Source organism: Mchenga conophoros, linkage group LG15, assembly GCF_057382185.1.
Source record: "Mchenga conophoros isolate Kocher_MC1m ecotype Shallow Benthic linkage group LG15, M_conophoros_male_GT1.1, whole genome shotgun sequence".
In the NCBI taxonomy this organism is placed as follows: domain Eukaryota; kingdom Metazoa; phylum Chordata; class Actinopteri; order Cichliformes; family Cichlidae; genus Mchenga; species Mchenga conophoros.
In genome coordinates this window covers 4,876,690-4,901,964 of record NC_140540.1, presented here as the reverse complement: position 1 = coordinate 4,901,964, position 25,275 = coordinate 4,876,690, and the positions used below count along the sequence as shown (strand labels likewise).

At 40.9% G+C, this 25,275-nt stretch overlaps 1 protein-coding gene across 4 annotated transcripts in view; it reads right to left on the bottom strand.

The window, feature by feature from the left end:
- Positions 1–1,286: 1,286 nt before the first annotated feature.
- Positions 1,287–25,275, bottom strand: part of plcb4b (phospholipase C, beta 4b) — a 74,163-nt gene continuing 50,174 nt past the window's right edge. For 3 of the 4 annotated variants that reach the window (XM_085246677.1, XM_085246676.1, XM_085246678.1), the window contains 34 exons: positions 23,982–24,125; positions 19,414–19,493; positions 19,273–19,326; positions 19,097–19,178; positions 18,907–19,007; positions 18,388–18,445; positions 17,321–17,429; positions 16,541–16,751; positions 16,327–16,420; positions 16,086–16,165; positions 15,886–15,970; positions 15,695–15,785; positions 15,527–15,622; positions 15,138–15,286; positions 14,811–14,897; positions 14,554–14,698; positions 14,348–14,432; positions 13,632–13,756; positions 12,878–12,929; positions 12,238–12,340; positions 11,596–11,760; positions 10,010–10,214; positions 9,262–9,350; positions 8,992–9,148; positions 8,852–8,901; positions 8,464–8,529; positions 7,534–7,649; positions 6,760–6,835; positions 6,482–6,657; positions 6,227–6,328; positions 6,071–6,128; positions 5,588–5,674; positions 4,447–4,483; positions 1,287–3,727 (listed from right to left, as the gene is read on the bottom strand). In XM_085246677.1, coding sequence (XP_085102803.1) covers positions 3,651–3,727; positions 4,447–4,483; positions 5,588–5,674; positions 6,071–6,128; positions 6,227–6,328; positions 6,482–6,657; positions 6,760–6,835; positions 7,534–7,649; positions 8,464–8,529; positions 8,852–8,901; positions 8,992–9,148; positions 9,262–9,350; positions 10,010–10,214; positions 11,596–11,760; positions 12,238–12,340; positions 12,878–12,929; positions 13,632–13,756; positions 14,348–14,432; positions 14,554–14,698; positions 14,811–14,897; positions 15,138–15,286; positions 15,527–15,622; positions 15,695–15,785; positions 15,886–15,970; positions 16,086–16,165; positions 16,327–16,420; positions 16,541–16,751; positions 17,321–17,429; positions 18,388–18,445; positions 18,907–19,007; positions 19,097–19,178; positions 19,273–19,326; positions 19,414–19,493; positions 23,982–24,125 — 3,492 coding nt within the window. In that variant the 3' untranslated portion in view covers positions 1,287–3,650. The remainder of the gene's footprint in view (positions 3,728–4,446; positions 4,484–5,587; positions 5,675–6,070; positions 6,129–6,226; positions 6,329–6,481; positions 6,658–6,759; positions 6,836–7,533; positions 7,650–8,463; positions 8,530–8,851; positions 8,902–8,991; positions 9,149–9,261; positions 9,351–10,009; positions 10,215–11,595; positions 11,761–12,237; positions 12,341–12,877; positions 12,930–13,631; positions 13,757–14,347; positions 14,433–14,553; positions 14,699–14,810; positions 14,898–15,137; positions 15,287–15,526; positions 15,623–15,694; positions 15,786–15,885; positions 15,971–16,085; positions 16,166–16,326; positions 16,421–16,540; positions 16,752–17,320; positions 17,430–18,387; positions 18,446–18,906; positions 19,008–19,096; positions 19,179–19,272; positions 19,327–19,413; positions 19,494–23,981; positions 24,126–25,275) is intronic. The other variant, XM_085246679.1, reaches the window with a different exon arrangement.

Sequence of the window (25,275 nt, the reverse complement as noted above, 5' to 3'; positions counted from 1 at the left end):
CAGGGTACACCCTGGACAGGTCGCCAGTCTGTCGCAGGGCCAACACACAGGGACAGACAACCATTCACACTCACATTCACACCTAGTGACAATTTGGATTAATCAATTAACCTATCCCCAAAAACCAGGTAAATACAGGACCAGTGTTGCTGACGCCAATAATAATTTTAACTTATAAAGGCAGCTTATGTAGGTGAGAGCAGTGTGTCGTAACTTATGAGGAATCCACATCAATTTCCAAATTCTGAACATTAATGACACTAAATCCCTGCACTTTTTACTTTCCACTTTAGTTAATACAACAAAACACACCTTTCAGATTTTCATGTATTTTAAAACTGGAGCCCTGCAATGTAAATGTGCCCATCTTTAAAGCACTTTAGGTCGACTGTTTTTAAATGTGTTAATAATAAATAAAAAAGGCTTGATTTAGCAAAAACAGGTTCAGGCATTTTTCGTAATGAATGTTTGAGGTGTTTTTTCATTCCACCAAAAAAGAAGATAGGATCGATACTAGTATGAATCCAATACTAATACCTGCGTTGATATTGACACTATCGCTATTTGAATCAATGCACTTTTATGTATACACTTTGCATACTGCAAGGAAAAAGCTATTTAGTTCTTTTATATTCAAGCCCAGGCAGACAACTCTACAGCTAATATTTTGAAAACCAGGCAAGCGTAATGTCTTTATATTTATACTTACACTTTCCTAGTCTAACAGACTACTCAAAGTAGCTTTAAGTAGCAAATCACAATTAACTATGATGCTTTATTCTGCTTTATCTACCTCACATCTACTATCAATTTAGAATCACTACTTATTCTAACATGCATGGCTTTGAAGGAAATCGGTGCACATAAAGGAAACACAGGGAAAACATGCTAATCTCACTCAGCCAGCATTTGAGCCAGGAACCTTCTTGCTGCTGCACGGCAACAGCGTTTATCACTCTACTATTTAATTCAATGCAGTTCAAATTGTATTTATATAGTTCACAACAACTGTCACATCGAGGTGGTTAATATTGTAAGGTAAAGTGAGCCATCTGCCCTGGGGCATTTTGGGGGGGAGGGGGGTTAAGGAGAGAGCAGACGGATACATGACAAATGACACTATGGATACGTTGGATAAACAGAAGTACACGCCTGGGGAAATGTACATGATTTTAGCAGTACTGTACTTTTTCCCCCCAATTGGAAATATTTTATTTCCCTCAAATTCAACAAGGTTAGGTCAAACACAGAGTACGTTCTGAGGAAAACACAAATGAGCCACGTAATTATGTCCCATTTTACACCTGGATTTATTGAGACACATACTATAAAACAGTATTAAAGGAGCTGGATAACAACAGTATTTTCATTGCTATAAGTTCAACAGTACAATATAAATACAAAAACACGCACAGAATGTCTGTCGACAAGCTACAATTCAAATAGAAAATAAAGGAGATACAGTAGAAACTGAGGAAATGAAATCAGTGATGTTGCTCTGCAAAAATAATCTGCTTTTTTGACAAACTCGAGAGCCAAAGGTTACATGTAAATCACACAACAGAAACATTCAACTAGTGCAAAAAAGCTTCTAACATAATCATCTTAAACTACACATTATCTAATATATAATATATATTCATTTATTTATATATACTTTCATATAAATAACCCCTTAATTTGGCATTTTATCATTCATAAAATAATTTAAACATCCTAACAGACACCGAGTGGCACATTTGAAAGCGATGGAATAAAATTTAAAAGCACTTTTACTCATTTATCTCTACACTAGATATGTGGTGAGAGCTTTATATCGTGTTGTGTGGTGCAGTATAAGGGCAGACTGGAAAACAAGAAAAGAAAAAGAACAAACTCAAAAACAAAACAATGGTTGATCATTTTTCCCTCACCCAGCAGACCCACTCAATCCCCAAGCCCTTAAATGGCAGAACACAACTGGTCCAAAAGTAAATTAAACTACATACATTCCAGTATATACAAGAATATCCCGTCTACCCTTTACATATAACACAGCAGAATAAAACAGGGGAAAAAAAACAAACAAAACTTTTTAAAAAAGGCCAAAATACCCATAGGTGCCTTTATCCTTAATGTTTTTATATCATTACATGACTTTTTTGTCAGTTTAGTCAATGTTAGTGTTAAATTATAACAGTACTGCACATCACACTTTTAATTCTCTGCAGAGGCATCAGGGCACAGTACCACCACCTCCAACATCACCTCTGTAACATCGTTAGGAAGGGAACCTGCTGTAGACAGGAGTGAACACCAGAGACTTCTACGAATCTGTTATTCGGTCCACCCTCCTATAGCCAGAGCAGGACAGGGAAACTGCGAGGTTTACAAGCTGAGGGTGCTCAGGTGCAGTCAAGAATCTATAAAGGGAGCACTAGCATTCAACAATGCTGTAATAATGACAAGACAAAGAGATGGCTGCCAGCCAAAGTCAGATAGAGGAATGGGCGACAGCAAGTGTGGAATACCGTTTACTGTTACAGCTATGAGGGAATTATCTTGTTTGCATAGTGTACGTAGAGTACCAAAAGTATTGCAGTTTAAACTGTACTCATGGAAACGAGTAAAATACATGTAAATGTAATTTCCAAGTGCAAAAGAAGCACAGCTATTAAACCATCTCATGAGTACCTAAAATTAAAGTAAGTGAAACAAAAAAATTTGATTGAGGGATTAGCATGTATTCCCTGTGATCCCTTTATAGTATTCTGACTCAGCATGACAATAAACCTTTTTTATAGTCATCAAAAAGTCAATAACATGTCTTTGTGATAAGGTGGAGGATTGTGTAACATGGAGGGAGAAAGGGGGGTGGGTGTTGCCACTCTTAATACAACAATTTTATTTTTTTAAAAATACATTCTTACTGAAAACAGAAAACCTACAGTAGTGCACCGCTACATGTTCTGTGTTTTTGTTAGTTTTTCTTCTCTTTTTCTTTTTTAACTTTTTTTGACAGCCTATCAGATACAAAGTGCTCAGGACACGACTGGTGTAGCATACAGTGTATTTCTCATACAGTTGATTCATTTGTGCTGAAATGACATTAAATCTTATACATACTCTTCATCCCTCTGTTTCTGCAGCGGTTCATTGGATACTGCTTTTTTTTTTTCCTTCGCAAAAATGGTCAAATTGGGAACAGAGCCTGTTTATGTGACCTGTCATGAGCCGGCGTGTGTGTGTGTGTGAGGAATTTGGTGTATGTGTGCTTGTACTAAGTACTGCTAATAGCTGAAGAGAACATACAATGTGATGGCAACAGAGAATTTAGATACACTAGAGGAGACGACGTATTTTCCTGTGTGTTCTCCGAGGTAACGTTTCCTGTCTCGATAAGTGGTTAATCCCCCCTGACAAACGGTGATAAGCACCAATGGCTCAGTGGTATAAAGATAGTGGTTGGAGAGCACACGATGCATGGCTGAGTGAACAGAGCAAAAGAAGAGGTGTAGGGCCGGGGCTGCTGTGTGTCTGAGCGAACATAAATAAAACACAGAAAGTGATGCAGGAAGGTTTTCATCTCTGGACTGTAGAGGGCTTTCTGTGGAGTGTTTTCTGCACCTTCTTGTGTTTGAGTGTACAAGTGTGAATGTGTCTTCCCAGTCTCAGCCGCTCACACCACTGTGGCAGGTCTGCGGTCCATCTCCTCCTCCAACTTCACCATCTGCTGCATGTCCTTCGTCTTGGAAGAGATGGAAGACAGTTAAGACAGACAGACAGACACCTTCTTTTAATGTGTGCAAGTGGAAGATTTTCTAGTGGATTTGTACAACTTTTGTGATCAATTTGTGTTCAATTTTTAGTAAACAATTTATCAGTATGGGCTTCAGATTTCAGGATTCTGTTGGGTGTATCTCTGAATTGCTTGGCAGGTAATAAAGCCACATGCTTAGTTGGAGTAATTGTTGCCTCAGTGGGACACAGTGACATACTATGAAAGTAAATGATTATGAGCTGGAGTAGAAGCACAGAGGAGTAGGTTGTGAGCTGGCTGTTTTTACTTAGTAATAGCTGGTGAGTCATGGTGATAAATGACTTGAGCTTCTAGTTGGCACTCCTGACAGCGCAAGAGCTGCAGACTAAAAATGTGGGAGTGGAATTTCATCATACAGAGGAAAGAAACACTTTCTATTTCAAACTGTGCAAATCTCTTCAAAGACAGGCCTGTCGTGTACTATTCCCCTGCTGTACTCAGGGCTGAGTCACTTGAGTAGATCATTATAGCAATCATTTAGATAGCAGATAAGTCAAGACTTAAACAGGCTCGGTGAAAAACTGAGGCAATGAAAACGTGACTAAGAGGTAGGAGGAAAAGACGTGAAAGGAAACACGATCACTGAATGATGCAGTGAGAGAAAGGTGATGTCAGAGGTAGAGATGAGGGGAGATGGCGATGCCTACCTTGAACCTGTTTGTTTGCATGGTGTGATTTCAAAAGCTGTGCCGGAAGAAGCAAATCAAATTAAAAGAAAGGAAAATGTGCATACATGTGAAACATGTACAGGTACTATGACAGATGGTAAAATAAAATGCAAAAATGGGGACATGATGACGTAAACCGTACTTTCTTCTATTTGTAATGTCGGGGGAAAAAAGACGCTGATATTATAATCTGGCTTTTTTGTTTGTTTGTTTGTTTCATTTCAGCAGTTTTGTTTATCTTTAGTAATTCAGGGCAATTCTGATCCTAACTTTGGGGGAAAATTTTTGCATAAATAATAATTATATCACAAGCAATAACAACAGCAGTCAATATGGCAGTGAAGGAAGTACAGTTGTGTTTAGAAGTTTACAAACCCTCATCATGAGCATTAAAAGTATTTGTTTGACAGCACTCACTGGATTTACCAATTTGCAGAACAATGGGAAAGTCCAGTGAACTCAGTAAAGATCTAAGAAAGAAATCTGTAGATTCACACTAGTTGGGAAAGTCCCTCTGAGCCATTTCTGGTACTGGTACATTACACAAAGTGGATGGAATATTGAAGAAGAGTGACTACCTCCAAATTCTTAAATTTCACCTCAAATCAACAGCTAGATAGTTGAAAGTTGGGCACACCTAGTGGTGCCCAACTTTCCAACAGGAAAATGATCCTAAACTGGTTACAGTGCTGGAGGAATATATACACAGAGGACTGGAATGTGAGTGTCCGACTCTGAAATTCAGAGAAATTATCTCCACTAAAGATACATGCTTTACATTCATTCTACCCTGGAAAAAGTTAGTGTTAAAAAAAAGTTAAAAGCCCAAAATTACAATGACAGTCATGCCCATGATGAGGGAATGTAAACTTATGACAAATGTATCTAGAACATTTAACTAGTCCCAAAGCTTGAGTGTCATTTATACTTTCTAAGCCGGTAAAGCAAGAAGCTCCCTAAACTGAGGAATGTTCTGATATGAGCAGGATATGGTCCAATACTAAATGCTGGGTTTAAACAACAGTGTTAACAGCTTAGATAGCAGTAACTGTGATTGCTGTCACCTATCTAGATCAATTTACACTGTAGTGGCAGTAAAAGGTAATTTCCTTCTATGTACCTGCTCATTGAACTTCTCCAGTTTCTCCAGCTGCTCTCTCTGGTTTTTCTCTAGCTGCTCCATCTCCTTCTGATGCTTCATAGCCAGCTGCAGAAACACGGAGACAAAGGCAATAAACTAAATTGTCATAAATAAATAGCAATGTTTTTTATTACAATGAAATATGTTTTAGTAGGGGGAGTCATTTGGAGCATTTGATTCAAGATTAATGATCATTATGCAACAGTGTGTTGTAAAACAAAATTCTGATGTCGTCACAAACAAGAATGACAGGCTGTCTCAGCCTGAGGAAAGAAACTACTCTGAGGTTGAGCGCTGCAGGAGCAACAACTTCTTTATCACTTGCCCAATGGCAGCAGGGTGAACAGACTGAGGGATATTACACTTTGTATTTAAATTCCAACAATGTTAATCCAGTGCACAGGCTAAAGGAATAATGATTGAAGTGCTCTTCAGCTGAGGAACAAAAAATAAACATCCTACCCTCTTCCTCTCATCCAGGAACTTCTTGGTGTTGCTGCTGTTTAGCTCTCGCACTCTCCTTCAGAGCGGAACAAAACCATCACAACATGAAGTTACAATGAGCGCTTAAGAGCCCCAAAACAACGACTGAACGATTACATCATGGGCGTGACCCACCTCTCTCGCTCTGCCTTATTTTTGATAGTCTTGTCCTGGCTGATGGCTTTACTGTTTTCCATGGACATTTTAGCCTGGTTGGCACGCATCTCTTTGCTCTGCCTGCATTGTGGAACAAGCAGCTGCATATAAGACAAGTTGTCTGCATCCAATTTTTGGCAATAAAATCTCAGAGTAGCTGCCCCAAATGATCATGTCTGATCACTCGCAGTAATCCATCCCTATGTGTGTGAGCAAGCTGTGCGGGTCTCTCACCTTTCATGAATGAGTTTGAGCTGCAGGGTCTGCTGCTCCTGGACAGTGGCCAAGAGCTTCTTGAGGTGTTCACACTGCTGGGTGACGTGGCTGTCCTTCATCTCCTGCTCCTCACTGCTGTGACTACTGATTAGCTCTGACCACTCTTTGGTGTGCTGTGCTGTGATGTCCTTTACCTGCATGCGAACACACGAGCGCATTAATAACTCACAGCTAAGATACTTGTCATCCTCACATCTAATAATAGCTTTGTGGAAAGAGCGTTTGCTGTAAGTTACCTTGGTTTTATGATCAGCAACTAGCGTTTGAATCTTATCTTCTGTCTCCTTCTTCAGCTCTTGGCAGTTGTTTTCACTGTAAGGAACCCACATGTACAAGTGGACAAGAGAGGTTTAGTTGAATTGATCTTAAGGAATGGAGTCAAGAGGGGTGGGCAAAGTTAGGTATGTCTTTGATTTGTCTCTGTGCATAAATGGTTATTTGCAAAGCTTCACATCACACAGGGAGCTTTATAGAAGCAGTGTCGAGTCTTGCACGGGGACCTCCTGTCCTCTTTGTATGCTCTGTGCAGTTTGACACAGCTAATATTATTTTCTGAGCTCTAGATGTCAAGGTTTGCCAGTGTAGCAGGCAGAATAGAACCCAAATGCAGGACTCTGGAAACTAGAAATGAACTCAATAACACAGTTTTAATGGTCTACAGGGGGAAAGAGAACAAAAAAAACATTCACTGAGCAGGAAAGAGTCAAACAATAAATACACACGAGGCAGTTAGGGAGATGGGAAACACAAGGGAACATAGCTGCAACAAATCAGGAAAACTAGACAGGTAACTTAAAACTCAACATGAAGCACACAAGACTATCAAAATAAAACTGGAACTAACACCAAGACACAGACCCAAACCTCAGAATTTGACAGAGACAAAAAGATAAACAAACATAGAGACAAGACTGACTTCACAAGGGAGACACTAAAGGACAAAACACAGAGATGAGACTAATGAGTTTGTGTGTGTGTGTGTGTGTGTGTTTGCTTTTGTCTCCACTTACCCTCGTTTCTTGATGGCTTTCTCTAGTAGCTTCTCCAGAGTTACCTTCTCCTTATCATGCAGAGACACTATCTTGTCCACCTGCGTGCAGTGAGTTTTCTGCATTGTATTTTGATCCTAGTGCAGAAAAGGGAGACACGTTTATTATTTATAATTATTATTTATTATATATAAGTATTTACCTATGCCATGCAGATGCAGTTTTAACCTATATTGAAACCAATTTGGAATCAGCACAACAGGCAGCAGCAACAACAACAACGATTATTGTTTGTAATACACTCATGTTGATTTTGTTGCTCCCCCTGAATAATGAACCAGCAGCTATCTTTTTTTCAGCCAACAGATGGGTCTGCAGGTACTGATATACATATGTTAAGCAACAGGACTAAATTCTGTGATGATTAATCTGCATGTATGACTGAGCCAGCAGCCAATATAAACTGTGCCGATCGCTGTTTGAAGAAAAACAGCAAATCATTATGTGTCTGGATCTATAGACACTTCTCAGTATTTTAACATATGTGCCTTCTTTACTCCTGGGATATAACTCAAATCTCCACAAATCCATCCCTGAGAGGAAGGGAAAAGGAAAAGTTTGCAGTAAAGAAACAGTTGTATAATTTCCTGCATCTCTCTTATACAGACTTGCTTTGTGCAGCCAGGAGACACTAGAAGCAATATGACACATTAGCATACTCAGAAGCACCCTATGTACATTATGAATGGACTGTGTGTGTGTGTGTGTGTGTGTGTGTGTGTGTGTGTGTGTGCGCGTGTGTGCATGCAGTCAGTGGTCAGTGGAAGATGAAAGGTAGAGCCGCCTCCCCTTCCACCGTTTCTATCCCTCTGAGCATCAATAACTGTCAGGAATAAACAGCAGCCCCTTTGTATTATTAGCAGACAGGTCTGCAGTAAAACAGTCACCCACCTTTGAGTGTTTCTTCTTTAGAGTGTTGAGCTCCTTCTGCTGCTTTTTAATCAATTTAAGGTACGACTGCAGTGGGAGAGATCCATGTTTAGTCACGATGTACAATATACTAGACTCAGGCAGCATTAATAGTTGGCGTGCAATTACTTCCATGAGATAATTGTGAGTTTAATATTGGTGCAAAATCATAACTACAATAGTATTTGTTATTACTAAAATATAACACAAAGTAGTTATTGTTTTTTAGGTCTAAACATGATACAGACAATGTCAACACCTGAAGCAAAGATTACTTCTATATAATTGCTCATTTTCATACATATGCCTGTACAGACTAAACTAAAGGAAACCTGCTGCTGAGCTATGTGACAGGAGTTACAATACCAACCTTCATTTGCTTTAAGTCATCAATGCTGACAGTAGGCACGAGTGCGTTATCTGAAACAGCAGTGGAAACAAATGTTATTCTGTGTTTACATAGTTCGCATACAGCATGTTTAATATGTCTGTCTTTACGTCAGCGTATACCCTTCTTGGCTTCGGTCGTGTTATTTTGGGCAGCGTTGGAAGTCTGGGCCATGTCTGAGCTGGCTTGCGGTGTCACACTGGTTTTCACGGTGTCACCTTTACCCTTCCCTTTCTTGTCGTTTTTGGAGCTTCCGCTGGGAACATCTGCTATGTCGTTCTACAAAGGAAAAGAGACGCATTTATTCAAACTGGCTGCATCCTTTCAGTCAGATACATGCGATCAGACCAGTTTTGGATTCGTATGGGCGCCGCTTCCAAACCCATGTGTACCGTGTCAATTCCCAGTGCTTTCATCTGGTCAGCTCTCTTCTCTGCTATAGTCAAAAACTTCTTTGGGTCTGATAGAGCATCCACAATAGCTGAAACACAAAGAGATTTAGAAGATTTCGTCATGAGCCTGGTGGGCTGAATGAATAACCTGACGCTGAAATGTGTCATTCAGTGCAAACTTTGTATGACACAGCTTTGCGTTCCTGTCTACGTTCTGAGAAAGTCTCCTTATCAAATCTGAAATCCTCTTCACGTCTTGTTTAAATAACCGTTACTAGGGAACAGGATCTTATTTTCAGCTCTTGGTAAAGAGCTGCTTGAGTAGGAAAGTGATAGCGACAGATCTTGCAGAATAACCACTAATGGTTACAGTAATGATTCCTCAGTGCGAGCCCGTTGGCTTTATTTAATGACAACTCCAATTGTCCTGCTCATTTGTATGCTCGTGCCTGTTCGAAACCATTACTGCAGAGTCACTGTCATCATCATTTGTGCCACGCCATTACTGTGAATGTTAAAACCAAGGCAGAGAAAAAGCGAGCAGGAGAGAGTTTTCTTGCTTTCCTTTCTCCTCTCCTCTCCCTGCAGGCTACAGCAGCTGCTTTATTATACTGCTCTCAGAATACTTATGGCGGATATTAAAGGTTATCTATACAAAACAAACTTATAGTTCTGTTTTACCCATGCACTGAAGTCTATCCAGTAATATAAAATACATTAAGTGCTGCAATTTGTGTGTTTCCCTCACCTCCGAAGCCGTCGGGCACGTAGGTCTTGAGGATGATTTGGCAGAAGACTGTGGGCAACGACAGCGGCTTGTTGCCTTCGTTTCTCAGAGAGATGTGGCGGTAGCCAGCCTGCAGGCCGTCAAGAGGCAGGATGCGCTGCCCAATCAGCTTATTGTTGTCGTCGTAGACTGCGATGCGCAGCACGGCCAGGTCTGGTAAGATCACCTAGAAGGAAGGCATGAAGGGAAACAGTGGGTAAGAGGGAGGAGTAACCACACTGAAAAAAAGGAAAAAGAAACGTCGCCATTAGTTCTACCGAAATTTTGGAAGTCTACTGAGCTCATTCTGCTCTGATAATGTTTAAAAAGATAAATATTTGCCAGACAAAGCAGTAAAAGAAAGCAGCATCATTAAAGGGGAAGGTCGAAGATGGAACTGCAAGGGACACAATCGGGGTATAGTCCATGTGTGATAAAAGAAAAAGACACGATAAAGGAGGAACACACTGCATATCTGACTGCTGACAAGCCCGTCTCTGCAGCTAGTATGCATCCAAGGAGTGGAGAATATCTCGTGTACATATGTATGCTTTTAACTTGTGTCTGCAGATGAGCTTCTGTACTCACACCCTTGGAAAAAAAGAGAGCGAGAGAGTGTCTTAACTGGGCTTCTATGTGAAGATAAGAGGATGATTAATACAAAGACGATGGGAAGGTGGGAGATAAGGCTGAAGAATACTCACTGGAGATGAATGGGTAGAAGCATCGCGTGTGTGTGTGTGTGTGTGTGTGTGTGTGTGTGTGTGTGTGTGTGTGTGTGTGTTTGCTTACACATTCACAGCCCTGCTGATGCACTGTGTATTGTTTGCTTGCAGTCATGACAGCGGTGTGTATGCATGCAAAAAGTGTGGCGGCATTTGAGGGCATCTGTGTGTGTGGAGGTGAGAAACGAATCTTGCTTGCAGACTGCTTATGATGGCCCTCTTTGATAGGTGTGTGTGTGTGTGTGTGAGCAGCACTGCGGCAGGCTGTGATTGATGGTGTGTGTTAGGAAGCTGGAGTCACAGTCATGGCTGAGAGACTTCCTATTCTGCTGAGAGCAGCACTATTACGCACATGTTCCTCTCTCTCTTTGGCTCCCATCTCTTTTATTTTCCCTTTAATTCTCTCCCTCACCTCTAATTATCTTTCTTTTCATTTCTGTGGCTCCTTTCCTCACTTCCTTTTTCTTTTTCTGTGAGTCAGTATACAGTAGATTGTGTTTCGTTTTTTATGTCACACTTTATTATTCAACAGTATCCCAAATCACTCCGTTTCTGTATTCTCACTTTATATTCTCCATCTGCTTCCTCCTCTCCCTAACTCTTGCTACTATTATCTTAGATTTCATTATTGTCTCCTTTCCTTCTCCTTCCACCCTTTGTACTGGAGTAAGATGAGAATCAGGCTGCTTCTCATGTCACTAAGATCTTTCTCCAACCCAAATAATAGATTTTTCTCCCCCAGTTTCCATTTCCATTGGCTCATCCCAAATGGGACTACGTGCTGCAACATTTTTTCAACTCACTGCATCCATTATTGTTGCCCCGTCTATCCGTTCGTGCTACCTTTCTGAAGACGAATGGCTCCTCGTTGTAGGCAGGGTTCAGTCCATTGTTCATCACCATGCGAGTGCGAAACTCTTTCCGGATGGTGTCCGTTGGCAGTCCATACATGTCGACTTCAACGTAGGTCCCGATTTTCTTGTCAGAGAGAAACTGTCCTGAGAACACCTAAAAAAGAAGCAGACCATTCTCAGTGCTTTGGAGAGGTGTTGATTTTACAGAAATATTATCTGCACAGGTTCATTCAGTGCACTGTGGGGTGGCTGTGGCTCAAGAGGTACTGCAACCTATATACTAATCAGAAGTTTGGTGATTCAGTCTGCATGCCAGTGTCCTTGGGCAAGATACTGAACCTAGAGTTGCTCCTGAATATGAATAGGTGAATGAGTCATGTTGCATAAAACGCTTTGAGTCCTCTAGGAGAGTAAAAAAGCGCGATATAAGAACCACTGTAATTTGTACAGCATGCCACATCTAAGCCTGAAACCAACCTTCAACATGATATTATCTGTAGGTTTCACAGACATGGATGAAACCTAGTTCCACTGAAAAAAAAAGTTTGGTTTAAGACTAGGCTGAATCCCTGAATGGAAATCCCTTATCCACTTTTTCCCTGAATGATTTATTAGTACTGCACGACCTAACCTGTACACTGCAGGTTGCAGCGATGACACCATCCACCGGTGTCTCTGAGAATGGGTCAAACATCCTGTCTGACCGCCGCATGAAGTCGGGCTTCAGCAGGTACCTGACGTGCACAGAAGATGCACATGAGGAAAACGGCCACGCACAAACCCATCAATGAACACACTTTTGTTTTGTAAAATCTGATTATGATGCCTTTACAAACATTTTTTTGTTGTTGATGTCTCTCGATTTAGAATAAATGTAGCACACGAAGGTACTGTGCATATGTGTATGCTAACCAGAGGCCTATCAGAGTAACATTAGTAGTGATGACTGTCTGCAAAAGCCTCGATCTCGCCACATATAAGATTTCCAGCATTAGCAGGAAAATCTCTGCCCTCAGGGACGGTATTAAAGGCGAGGCATGGAGACGACAAGGGAGAGAGGAAGAGACAGATGACTGCCGAGAGAAGAGGAGCTTCCTTCTCGAAAGCACTCATTGGTTTTTGGAAAAGATAGTAGCTGCGGTCGCTTCTGGCAGTCGCTAATGAGATGTGACAAGCTATAATTGATGAGCTTTAGAGAGGAGAGGAGTGGAGAGGGAGGGAGGGGACAGACCGGAATGAGCTAAAGACAGGAGTTGAGGAGCTGTGCTCACCCGCAGGAACCATTGTACTCAAACTTTCCTTGGTTCAGCTGCATGGCCAGATCTGAGAGAAGAGTGAGAATGATAAGTGATTAGTAACTGCAATATATACACGCCAGTGTTTAAACATCAAAACAATCCAAATAAATTAATGACTAAAAAAGAAAACAGAAAAACCCCATCATTCAAAGACTATGTGAATTTTTTTCTGAATCTGAGTGAATGGGTTTGTAATATTTTCCCTGACTCCCCCTTAGCTCCAAGTCCCCAGACCCCTGCCTAAAGCCTCACATATGCCCCACTCACAGCAGGCCATATGGTCTAATGTCTAATGCCTCTGGACATAGGACAGCAGCTGTTTCACTCCCTGTTAAGGTGTTTATATGGCAGCAACAGTTTGATAGTGTGTGTGAGTGTTTGTAAGAGGTCAGAGATAAACAGAGGTACGAATTCAGCTGCATTTATTTAGCAATTTTGCACACACGAAAAGATATTGATTCTTTTTAAATGAGCTGACACCAAATCCAAACTTTAATTCAGAAACTTGTTTTTTTTCCTGCATGAATATATTTGCAGCTGCGAGATGGTCGTTTCGTAGCTTCACAGTCAACCCTTCCCCACATGCAGAAGATGCTCTGAGCATGATCAGAGGGTTACTTGAAATTAGATTTGAGTGTGTATTTTGTAATATGAAGTTACATATACTATGAGTGGTGTTGTATGGGTGAGTGTGAGGTTAGAGGTCCCATGTTGCATGCTGTGGTACCTGGGGTCTGGAAGTTGAGTGAGACCATCTGGCAGCCTGCGTTCCAGAAGATCTGAGGCATGTAATTACTGGAGTCCACCCGGCCCCCTTTGGGGTAGATACGGCTCATCTGACGCTTGTTGTAGCTGTGCTGAAGCTCAGGAAAATTTGAAAAAAAAAAGGGGAGGGAGAACATGTGTGTTTCAACACATGTGTGTGCGTGTGTGCATTAAACAGACTGTACAACTATTTTTAGTGTGAACAGCTTGGGTCAAGCAGTCCCACTGGAGGGGAGAGAGAGGCTGTGTGTCAGCCCGAGCTACACAGGCTGAAAGCACACTGGGCTCTAGAGGCCTCAAGTTCTTTTCCGACAGCAGAGTGGAAACAAGTATGGCTAAAAAACATCAGTTCTGAGCAGACGTTCAGCTCTCATTTAGGTGACCTCAATCTATAAAGTTCAAACTCAGATTTCATTGGAAATTTATGTCTCTTCATGCATCTCAGTAAAGTGTCTGAGCTATTTCCCTTAAAGTCTCATAGAGTTTAAACTTAAAACCTAAACTTGGTGAAATCTGATCTTATGCTGATTAAAGTTTACATACATCCTGTAATGATAACTTAAATTTATTATTTATCTACATTTTTCCTACCTTAGCGTCCTTTTTTTTTTTATAGCTGTTCTATTTTCTAGAAAAATCCAATGCAACTGGCTGATCTGACAAATGCTCAAAGGATACTTCACAAACTCAATGGCATTAGTCTTCAGATAGCCCAGGCCAACTGACTCGTTAAAAGATGACATGTTATGGTGGATATTCCTTTCTGAAAAACAAAAGAAAAGAAAAGAAAAGCTGATTAACATTTATTTTGACAGTCAGTAATTGATTGATTGTTCTATGAGGCTCTTACATGAGAAATGACAGCTAAAAGTTGAAGCTCTCACCTTCAGCTACATCAAAACTCTGGAACTTGACCGGCTGTGCATAGTTGACCATGGCTGACAGATACGGGTGGATGTTAGTGGTGGCTCCCACATAGGTGTACTGAGCTATCAGAGCCTCTTCTAAGTCTTCTGCCACATCTACAGTCTGAACAGCACAAGCACACATACACATGGCTCAATAACCTAGTCTTATTCATCAGCCCAGAGACAGCAGTCAGCTTTTAGTGGGGTAAAAAGGGGACGGGATGGGCACTTGCCTTCTTGTTGTTGTCTTGGTCAGATGCTTCAGAGATGTCTGTGGCGTCGGTTGCTTCAGATATCTCTGTCACCTCATCTTCAGGTACCTAAGAACACATCCATACAAAACACCCATTAATGGGATGTTCGTGTTAGTGGTAGATTTGACTGAATTTGGGCCATAGTAGTCCAATGTCCTATATTAGCAAATGGTACAGGGGAAAAAACTGTTACAGTTAGCCGTTTTAATCTCACCTGCCGGGGATGTATAACAAACCAGAGTGCTTCTCTGCAATGTCCACAGATTCGTTTTAGTGTTTCAGTAGCAAGTCGACACTCAAACCTACCTTCTTAATACTGTTGCTTTGCTCGTCATCTTTCCTTGAGCTGACAGCATTACTCTGAGAAACACTGTTGGATTCTTTCTCGCTGGTTGCTTCAGAAACACTGCTGGGGGCCTCTGAATTCAAATCCTTATCCTCTGCCTCTTTTTCTCCTGCGCTCACATATACAGAACAACACAAATCAATAGCAAAGCTGATTTTTTTTTCCTCCAACATTAATATTTTACTTATTCCTTGGTGCATTTACTTTAGCGAGTGTTTGCACTTGATGTTCTTCTACTTTGCATTTTTCAGCATAAACCTATCGCTTACTGCTCGTACAAGAGAGGCTGTCACGCACATTACTACGATTTATTATTTCACATAGAAACACAGGCTGTCAGACATCTGACCGTTCTCTGTGTCGTCTTCATTCTCCTCTCCCATAATGATAGCAGGGGTGTTTGTCTCTCCTGCCTCCATGTGTTTCTTGAAGGCCTCGAGCTGCTCTGTATTGCACACATACACATGTTAAAGACAGACAAATCTCATAAAATCACATAGATGTGCTCTCTACATACTCTGTTCGACTTCAGGTTTCAAGCGTTTGTTTTTGATGAGGATTTTCCGCTTGAGCTCACTTGGAGAGGGTAAAGGACGCCCAGGTTCAATCTGCCAAAGAGAAAAGAACTTTTACACTTAAGTAAATATGAGTATAACCCAATCAGAGCAAATTCTAAGAAATACTTTGTATCAGAAAGAGAGGATTTACCGCATAGTTCTCCAAAGGCTGTTTGAGGAGCAGGTCACCGAAGATCTCCTCGCAGTACTTGGCCATCTTGTACTGCTGAGGTTTACTAAGTAACACAATCGCAAAAATACATAATATGTCTATGTATTGATTATTTGTGAAAAATGTATGCAAATAAAAGCAATCCTTACGCATTTGATGTTTACTGATTATAAATGTACCTGCAGTGATTTTCAAATGACAAAATAACAGGAAAGTCTGATGTGACAAATGCTGTCTCCTTAATGGCTTGGATAACATCCTGTGGCAGGAGAAGAAAAACATTAGGTGTGAGGAGGATGAATCATAACAAGCCATCAAATGTTATATCAAACTCTGAACACAAGGGGGCAGACTTACATTATGAAATAGCATTAAAGCAGTAACTGAAAGACTGAACAAAGTTGGGTTTTTTGTGTTCACCTTGAACAGGATATCTGTGCACATGGCCTTGCCATGAGTAATGATGGGTTCCTGGTCCTCTCCTTTCCCATCCCAGCAGTCCAGCTCCACACATCTAATGCAAAGCACACAGAAATGTCTCTGTCCACAAGCTGCACATGCAACTGAGCTTTAGCATAGCCAGATACATGTGTGTCTGTCAACCCATCCAAGTACACCATATTAACATAAATACCTGCATCCAGCCAGCAGGACCTGCCGGTACATCTCTACTGAGGACTTCCCGCCAAACTGTCGGCCTGTCAAGTACGTGTTGTGGGAGGAGCTGATGAAGTAATGGGCCAGCGGCTGGTCCATATCTTGGTACAGTTCCAGCCGGTCCAGGAACACTGGAGCATTTTCATCTGACATTAGGTACCGGCAGAAGCCATCACTGGACATGTGACCTGAACAGAACAAGGACGGACACGAAGGGCGTAACTTAGTGGTAGAATATTATTTATTGTTAAATTTTGTGAATATTTCTTTAAGGTGAAAGCAGTATAAAACTCTGAAAATATTATTGTAGTTTTTTTATTTATTTTGGAAAAATGTAACATGTATTTGTAGAAGAAGTGTTCTAAAGTAAACAGAATAAATGGCTTTTATAATTCACTCTCTATCACTAAGTATTTTATTAGTATATACATTTTTATCATTACTAACTCTGAATTCAGCACAAGACGTGCAAATGTCAGGCCTGTGTGTTTATATCAAAACAACAGCTACTTGATGTTTAACTACTGTAGATTCTTTTGGGAATCTAAATGTGTATTTAAAAAGCAGCAGAGCTATGTGTACAACCATTTCATCATGATGATAACAGGGGAAAAATAAACTCCGGCGCTTGACAATAAATATTTAGCCCTGGAGAAAATGTGCCAACAATCTGGTTTTCCGTTCAAGGTAACTCCTGCAGATGGCAGCAAAGCCTAAAACATCTCTCTCCCTCTGGTTTGCCCACACGGTTCTTTACCTTTCTTCTTCAGATCTTCGTCTCTCTCGTATTTCTCGATGATCTGCATGGCTCTCTTGGGGTCGTAGAATGGAAACAGAATCTCATTTAACCTTGGGTCGCGCTGGTTCTGTGAAGCGAAACACAAACGCAGTCATCCCTCTATTCATCGTCTCCAGTAATTTCCCAGCACAAATCTAATTTAGGACAAACGCATCTTGCGCTACACGCAGGATAGGAGCAAACTTATTACAATATGTTTACACTCTCAATTTGTTATGCCTGATCAAAGGTACTGAACTCAGGACTATGTGATTGGCTTTCATCACTTACTATTTAAGAAATATTATCTTTAAATCATTAGTATACACACAGGCACATAACATTTAGACAGCAAGTACGAAAAGCACTGATCAAGGTGATTATTATACGGCAGTATAAACAAAAACCTGTGAGCCACACTAACAGGTGCAGAGATTAAATGTTGCTTAAAAGCAAATAATCACATGTGTTTGAGGGAATCAAGGTGGCATTCACAAAAACAACAGCAAACATTCAAACATCATGAACATGTCGCTGCCCACTCACAGAGCCAGGTGGGGAATTTAATCTGATTGGCGAGCCCAGAGCATGAAGCAGCGCAAACACGTGACTGCACAGCAGCAGGACTAGGCAGGTATTCAGCAACACAGAGCAGCACAGCCACAGAACACATATACGCACAGCAGGGAACGAGACGAACCGAGCAGGAAGCAACAGGATGGAAACCTCGACCCTCCCGTTGCTACAGCAACACCAATCAGACACAGGGGGGAGAAGGAGGCAAGCCACGGTAGGGAGAACATGGGGAATGGGATGACGGTGGGCATGCAGAATAAGGGAGGTGGTTGAAGATGCCCTTGCAGGCCCACTCAAAGTTAAATGTTGTGTCCATCCAATTTGATTAAGGTGGACTAATGTGCAGTCGGGCCTGGGAGCAGGGCGACTTCTACCCCAGAGCAGGATGAGAGTAAGAGCAGCAGGAGTTGCAGGGAAGGGCACACGCAAGCTAAATACAGAGAGAAGTTAATGAATGATAAAGAGCTTACTTCATTCAGAAAGCTGACTAACTGGTCTACAGTTAAATAATCAGTTTTGTTCCCATTGCTGCAGAGAGATTAATTAGAAAAACAAAACAAAATGTTATGCTCCTTAAAATCGAAACCCTCACAGTCATTCACACAGTCAGTCAGTTAAAATTAGAAAAGCCAGTCTTTACAGTTACATTACGCTTTTAGTAGTATCTTGTTAATCATCACTCTTCTTTGACTGTTGTCATTAGGTTGAACATAATTAATGTTGAACGGTGGAAGCAGGTTAGGCTGTCCAGACATAGTTAGTGCGGCAGGCACAGAAACATTTGTCCTGATTATTTCCAACATGATGCAGCAGCTCTCACTTGGGGAATATTTAAACAGATGATATCATTGTTCTGCTCAGGCACAAGGTAACGCAGGTAGAATACGTTGCTGGGTAAGGGTAATGCTGTTAAATGTGTATTCGGAGGATATTTTATTATTTTTAAGGTATAAAACAATTAAAAAGAGCAGACGAGATGAAACACTTACATTTTCTTGAAGAGCTCCTCTATATCTGTGCGAGGGCAGATCTTCTGTGTGAGCGCGTAAAAAATGTCAAAGGTAAAATCTGCTGGTTCAATCTCATCGTTCTGTAAAAGGTAAGTGAGAGAGTCATTTCCTCACAGTTTTCTTTCAGCGTAACAAACTCGGACACATCTGACTTCCAGTATTGTCTGACCTTTCCACTAGGAAGGCCCAGATCCTTCAGAGCCTGAAAGATCCCCTTCTCCGTTTTGCCTGATGCAAATGTCCGAGTGATGCTTTAAGAAGACGAGGAGGATAAGGTGAAGATGAGTGAATGATATTGTATAAAAAAAACAACAACCCAAAAACATACTTTAAACGCACTCTTACCCTCTTACAGGAATCTTCCCATTCACGTTGGTAAGGAAACACATTCTCATCCAACTAAACAAAAACAGGAAGTAGGATTAAGGCGTCTTACTGAAGAAGGCACAGCCAAGTTATTACAACTGTGCTGCGAATTGCACTCACTGTTTCTTGAGGCATGTCATTGGACAGACGTTGTTGGCCTTAACGTTGTGAATCACTGACCTCAAACCCTCGATCCACTTCTGCAAACAAACAAGCACAAGTATTCAGGACACACACGCACACGTGTATATACACTCCTACCACTTAAAACCACTGAACAAATTACATAGCATTCAAAAGAGCACCCAGTTTGCATTGTGTTAAGAGGTGAATGTCTTTGGGGAAATAAACAAGCAAATGAATTGCTCTTTAATCAACAGTCTTGTGATAGGGGCCTTGACAGGACCATCATTAACACAGACACAAAAAACACACACACAGCGATAAACAGCGACCTGTTGCAAGGCTACAAGGAGTGATGATAAACAAACAGCTAGAGAAGGCCTGTGACTGCCCATGAATATGCTGCCTCATGCATCCATGTAAAGGCCACTGATAATCCGAACACTTCTGAGCCTCCTCTCTGAATGTCTGTCCCTCTTTGTGCTAAACCCTCCTCCACTTCCACAACAAATTTCTACTGGTGTCATTATAAAAACATTAAATGCGATGGCTTGTGCAGCAGGGGCAGTCTGTTTGGGCCCGTGGTGTTCACGAAGCAGCGCGCTGATGTAAATATCTCTGTCATCTATTGAGGCCTGCTCTTTACTGTAGGGCCACCTGTATGCTGGGAGGGGTGCTGATGGTGTCGCGGTGGGTTTGTGTCTATATGTGTGCGCGAGAGAGATAAAGAGGGACTGTGTTTTTGACTGTGGGGGACGTGCTCATGTATTTTAACCTGTGAGTGTACGTGTTTGTGTTTGTGCTCCCTGCTGTGGGCTGCTGCATGAATATCATTGGCAGCCCCGTGGCACAAACAGCAGTTATAACACCCACCAGCATGAAGGGAAAAAACAAAAAAACACCCTCTCATGGGAAATGAATAAACACCAATCCGGTGGTGCCAAATAACAGATCTGTGCTCAAAAAACGAAAAACCCCAGCTTGTTCTAAAGCTACTGGTGATTTTAAATTTTTCTACAAACTGACATCTGTAAAAACATTATGTACACCGTGCTCCAAAATTATTATGCAAATAGGATTTTAGTGTCATAAACACTCAATTTTGTGTTCAGTTAAACTCATGGATAGTGTTGTGTCTCAGGGCTCTTTGGATCACTGATATCAGACATAATTAGTTTGTCAGGTGAGCCCAATTAAAAGAAGTCTACTTAAGAAGGATGTTCCACTTTATTAAGCATGCCACAGGTTTAAAGCAATAATGGAAAGAAAAACAATCTCTGCTGCAGAGTGTCAAATAATGCAATGCCTTGGATAAGGTATGAAAACTTAAGCATGATCATCGTACTGTGAAGAGATTTGTGGCTGATTCAGAGCACAGACGCATTTGCACAGATAAAGGCATAATGAGGAAGGTTTCTGCCAGACAAGTTCATCGGATTAAGAGAGCAGCTGTTAAAATGCTATTACAAAGCTGCAAACAGATATTTGAAACTGTAGGTGCCTCTGGAGTCCCATGAACCTCAAGGTGCAGGATCCTCCAGAGGCTTGCAGTTGTGCATAAACCTGCCATTCGGCCGCCCCTAACCAATACTGACAAGCAGAAACGGTTGCAGTGGGCCAAGAAATACATGAAGGTTAATTTTCAAACAGTCTTGTTTACTAATTTGCCATGTAATCCTGGATGGTCCCGATGGATGATGTAGTGGACAGTTGGTGGATGGCCACCATGTCTTAACAAGCCTGCGACATCAGCAAGGAAGTGACAGAACCATGTTTTGGGCCAGAATCATGGGGAGAGAGCTCGTTGGCCTCTTTAGGGTCCCTGAAGGTGTGAAAGTGACCTCAGCAAAGTATGTAGAGTTGCCATTTACCATTTCTTTCATGGTACCCAAAGAAGAACAGTGCCCTTTGTAGCAAAATTATCCTCATGCATGACAATGCACCATCTCATGCTGCAAACAACACCTCTGTGGCTGCTATTGGCATAAAAGGAGAGAAACTCATGGTATGGTTTCCATCCTCCCTCCTGTGGTTTCTGACCTCAACCCTATTGAGAACCTTTGCAGCATCCTCAAGCAAAAGATCTATGAGGGTGGGAGGCAGTTCACATCAAAACAGCAGCTTTGGGAGGCGATTCTGACATCTTACAAAGAAATCCAACCAGAAATTCTCCTGGTTCAATGGATGCAAGAATTGTGAAGGCTATGTCAAGGAAGGGGTCCTATGCTAACATGCGACTCGGCCTGTTAAGACATTTTGATCGAAATAGCTTTTAGTTTCAGTAAATATGACCTTTTAATGCTGCAAATTCAACAAATGACCATTTGCGGTTCTTTACAAACAATAAAATGTTTTGAAACTCTTGTGCATAATAATTTGAACAGAGCATTTTGTATTATTTTATTTTTTGCAAAAACGGTTATCTTTGGAAGGTTTGTTCAATTAAAATTGATGACTTGAAAATTATACTGACTGTCATTTGCATCGAGTATGTAGGAAAGTCAGCGACAAATATCAAAAAAGTTTAGTCAAGGTTAGCGTGGTGCTTTGATTTTCAGTCATTCTTGTTGTTTTGTGGCACCTCTTAATTTTTCTCAGCAAACTATTGTGAATGACAAACTATTATTTGCAATTGTGTTTAAAAGACAATAAAGTATAAGTCATATGTTTTAAGCTAATCTGGCAGACATCTGTCAGGCTGAGAAAACTTACTTTAGAGGACACGTAGAGTTTCTTTTAATCCCAAATCTTCATCTTTACCAAAATGATTGAGCACAATTATGGTCATGTTCATTATATTGCATGCTGTCAACATAGCCTATGAAAATACCAAAGCTAGCATAGAAATGACAAAGAAGTATTGTCTGTGTGTTGAACAGGAACTAATAGAACTTCTTTCCTTCAACAGAAACGAGTATTGAGACTAACCAGATATTCCTACTTGGAGTCTTTTTATAGGACTCAGTCAAGGGGGGGAAAGAAGAAAAAAAACACCTTTTTTTAAGTATAATAAACACTGACTTTAATTTCTCTTACTGTGATGTTTTTGTATTATGCCAAAAGTAGCAGGTTATTTTTGGGGCTCATCCAAGTGGCTCATTCTTCAAATATAGAACAATGAAGAAGTGCAAGACAACAAGAGAAAAGCAGCAGCGAAAGCAGCAGGAGGAATACAGAACAGAGATGCTGTGAATCATTCCAGATGCATCTATTTATTCAATGAATCAAGGCCTTGTGTAGGAGCTGGCATATTAACCCTGGCTTTCCTTTCTGAATTGAGAATCTGTAGGCTGGGTGGTCTTTTAATCTTTACATCTACATTGTTATGGAAATGTTGAAATTACTCAGACAGGTGCTAAGCAGAGTTTACCTCGAGGGCAGAAAAATGAAGTAGTGGTTAAGCTCTTACAAGCAGCCTCACTGTGCTCTCTACTTTGGAGCTCTAATATGTACAGTATTAGTAGGCAGATTGAGCGAACCGGGAAGGCTGCAGGATAGCAGATATCTGACACTATCACGGGATAATGCCTGGACGGGACTAAGCACCAACCTCCAAGGTTGAAAAATCCACACATGCCAAAGTACCAAAAACTGTACTTCCATAAGTGGCCACACGAGGCAGACGCCCAACGTGACTCTTTCCCTTTAGACTCCCAACAAAAATGTCAAATTTCACCACCTGACTGACATAAAAAAAAAACTATAACTTTGGTCTATAGTTACCCATCCATAACAGCTCTGTGTAGGTCATTTTTGTTTTAGGTCTCTTTCACATTAAAGCTTAAAGCTAAGCACCTGATTGATAAGATTGACAGGTGGACACCAATCCAACTAACTGCTTGGTAGGAGTCACGTCACTCACGTGTGTTTGTGGCCTGGGTGACTTGTGGAACATCATTTAATGCTGTGTGATTAATTGTAACAAGAGCCATCTAAAGAAGTTCCTGTTTTGCTAAGTAAAATTTTAGTTTTTTCTAGTTTGTTTTGTGGGTGTGTGTATCACTTGGCACTAATTAGAAGGTATCAGTATTTAGCACGATGCACACATACAATCTATGCATGCATTTTGCTAACCATTGTCCTATGATTTGTTTTTACAAGTTGTCAACCAAACAATAAAACAAAACAGAAACGCCCCAAATGCTAATATTTAAGGCATCAAAACAGGACTTCACAACCGGGTGGGTGACGTCATGGTGCCTATATCATTTACATCTTTTACATACAGTCTATGGGGTTTGCAGTGATTTTTTGTCCAGACAACATATGCTTTGTGGCCATTGATTAAAACCATCTAAATTCATCAAAACACATTTTTTTAACCTGTGATGCACTCAAAAAGTGTCACAAGTTAGATATTAGCCAGAAGCTACATAAGTGCCTTTTGTCACTGAAAGGTATATGGTGAGTGAAGAAAATCATGCTATATTGGCATACACAGCTGTCCATTACATCTGTTATATTGTAATAATATTTCAAACTGCAACACTCCAATTAAATCTCAAGGTCAGCGCTCTTTATCGTTTGTATAAAGCAGCAGAAATGTGGGGAGGGCATGCATTTACCCTGGCTGTCTCTGGGTTCTCTGCCACCATGAACATGAAGTTGAGATTGACCAGGTCTGTGCCACTGCAGATGCAGATGATGCAACCCTCCAAGTCTGTTTCTGTCTTTCCAGTGGCCTCAAATGATGACAGGATCTTAGGGTCCTGAGGACACAGCATCAAAGGCAGAGATTAGTATAGAAATGATGGATAAATAGCTGATCAAAATTAAATGCTAAGACGGAGACCTAGACATAAAGCTTAAAAAAAAAAAAAAAAGATAAGATAGAATAATTAAGCAACAGAGCAAGCTCTTTAGATGTTTGAAAGCATTTCTGCTGCTTTAAGTTTAAGTAGGGGAAATATTTCAACATTTATAGACCTTTAGTTCTTTTTCTCAGAACAAAATACATCCCAGCACACCTTAGTCTGATATAACTTTAATGTCTGTTTTATCAGTTTAACAGAAAAATCTCACTATCAAAAACACCACTCCTTCCTCTCTCATCTTCTCAATCAGATTTCCTGTCTGCCACCATTGAAGATAGTAATGCTTATATGTTACGTGATTGAATTAACAGCAACAGGCAACAGGCTATGCCACTTTAAAATCTCAGCCTGCAATCATCCAATCCCATTCATCTCTTCTCTCTCATTGGATTACTTGAAACAGCTCTCCAGGCTTGTGTAACCATGTTAGCCTCTGAGAAGCCCGGTTATCAGTTGTCTGCACTGTACAAAACAGCATACGGCGCATGAGCCGCCATCAGACTGTAGAATCTATATACGTGCCCTCACATACGTACATAAAAAGACCGCCACACAGGACCAAACAAAGGCGCTCCAATCTGTTGTCAGCAGTATGATTTGAGACTCTCCTGTTAGGCTTCTGCATTTCAGTGGCTTCATTGGTTTGCATACAAATTAGAAGGCAGCATGCCCGTGGATATTCCAGTAATAGCTTTCATAATTCATATAGCTGGTATGATGCTAAATACCACAATATAATGTGTCACTGTCAAGGCTACATAGCATGAATCGATATTTAATATACAGAGGAACCATGTGGTTTGGATTTGTGCATATCTGCCTCTGTAACTGCTAAATAGAAAACTGATTGGTTGCCAGCTGTAATAATTCACTGGGCTATTTTAGAGGCCATTTCCTATCATGGGATAAGGAAAAGTCATTCTGACGGAGACAGAACATCTTATACTGTTGATCTTTTGATCCTGTAGTGTGAACTCCATAACCCAGCGGTTTTCTGACAGCGCATCACCACAGTGGCTGAAAGAACAATTTTTCAATACTACTC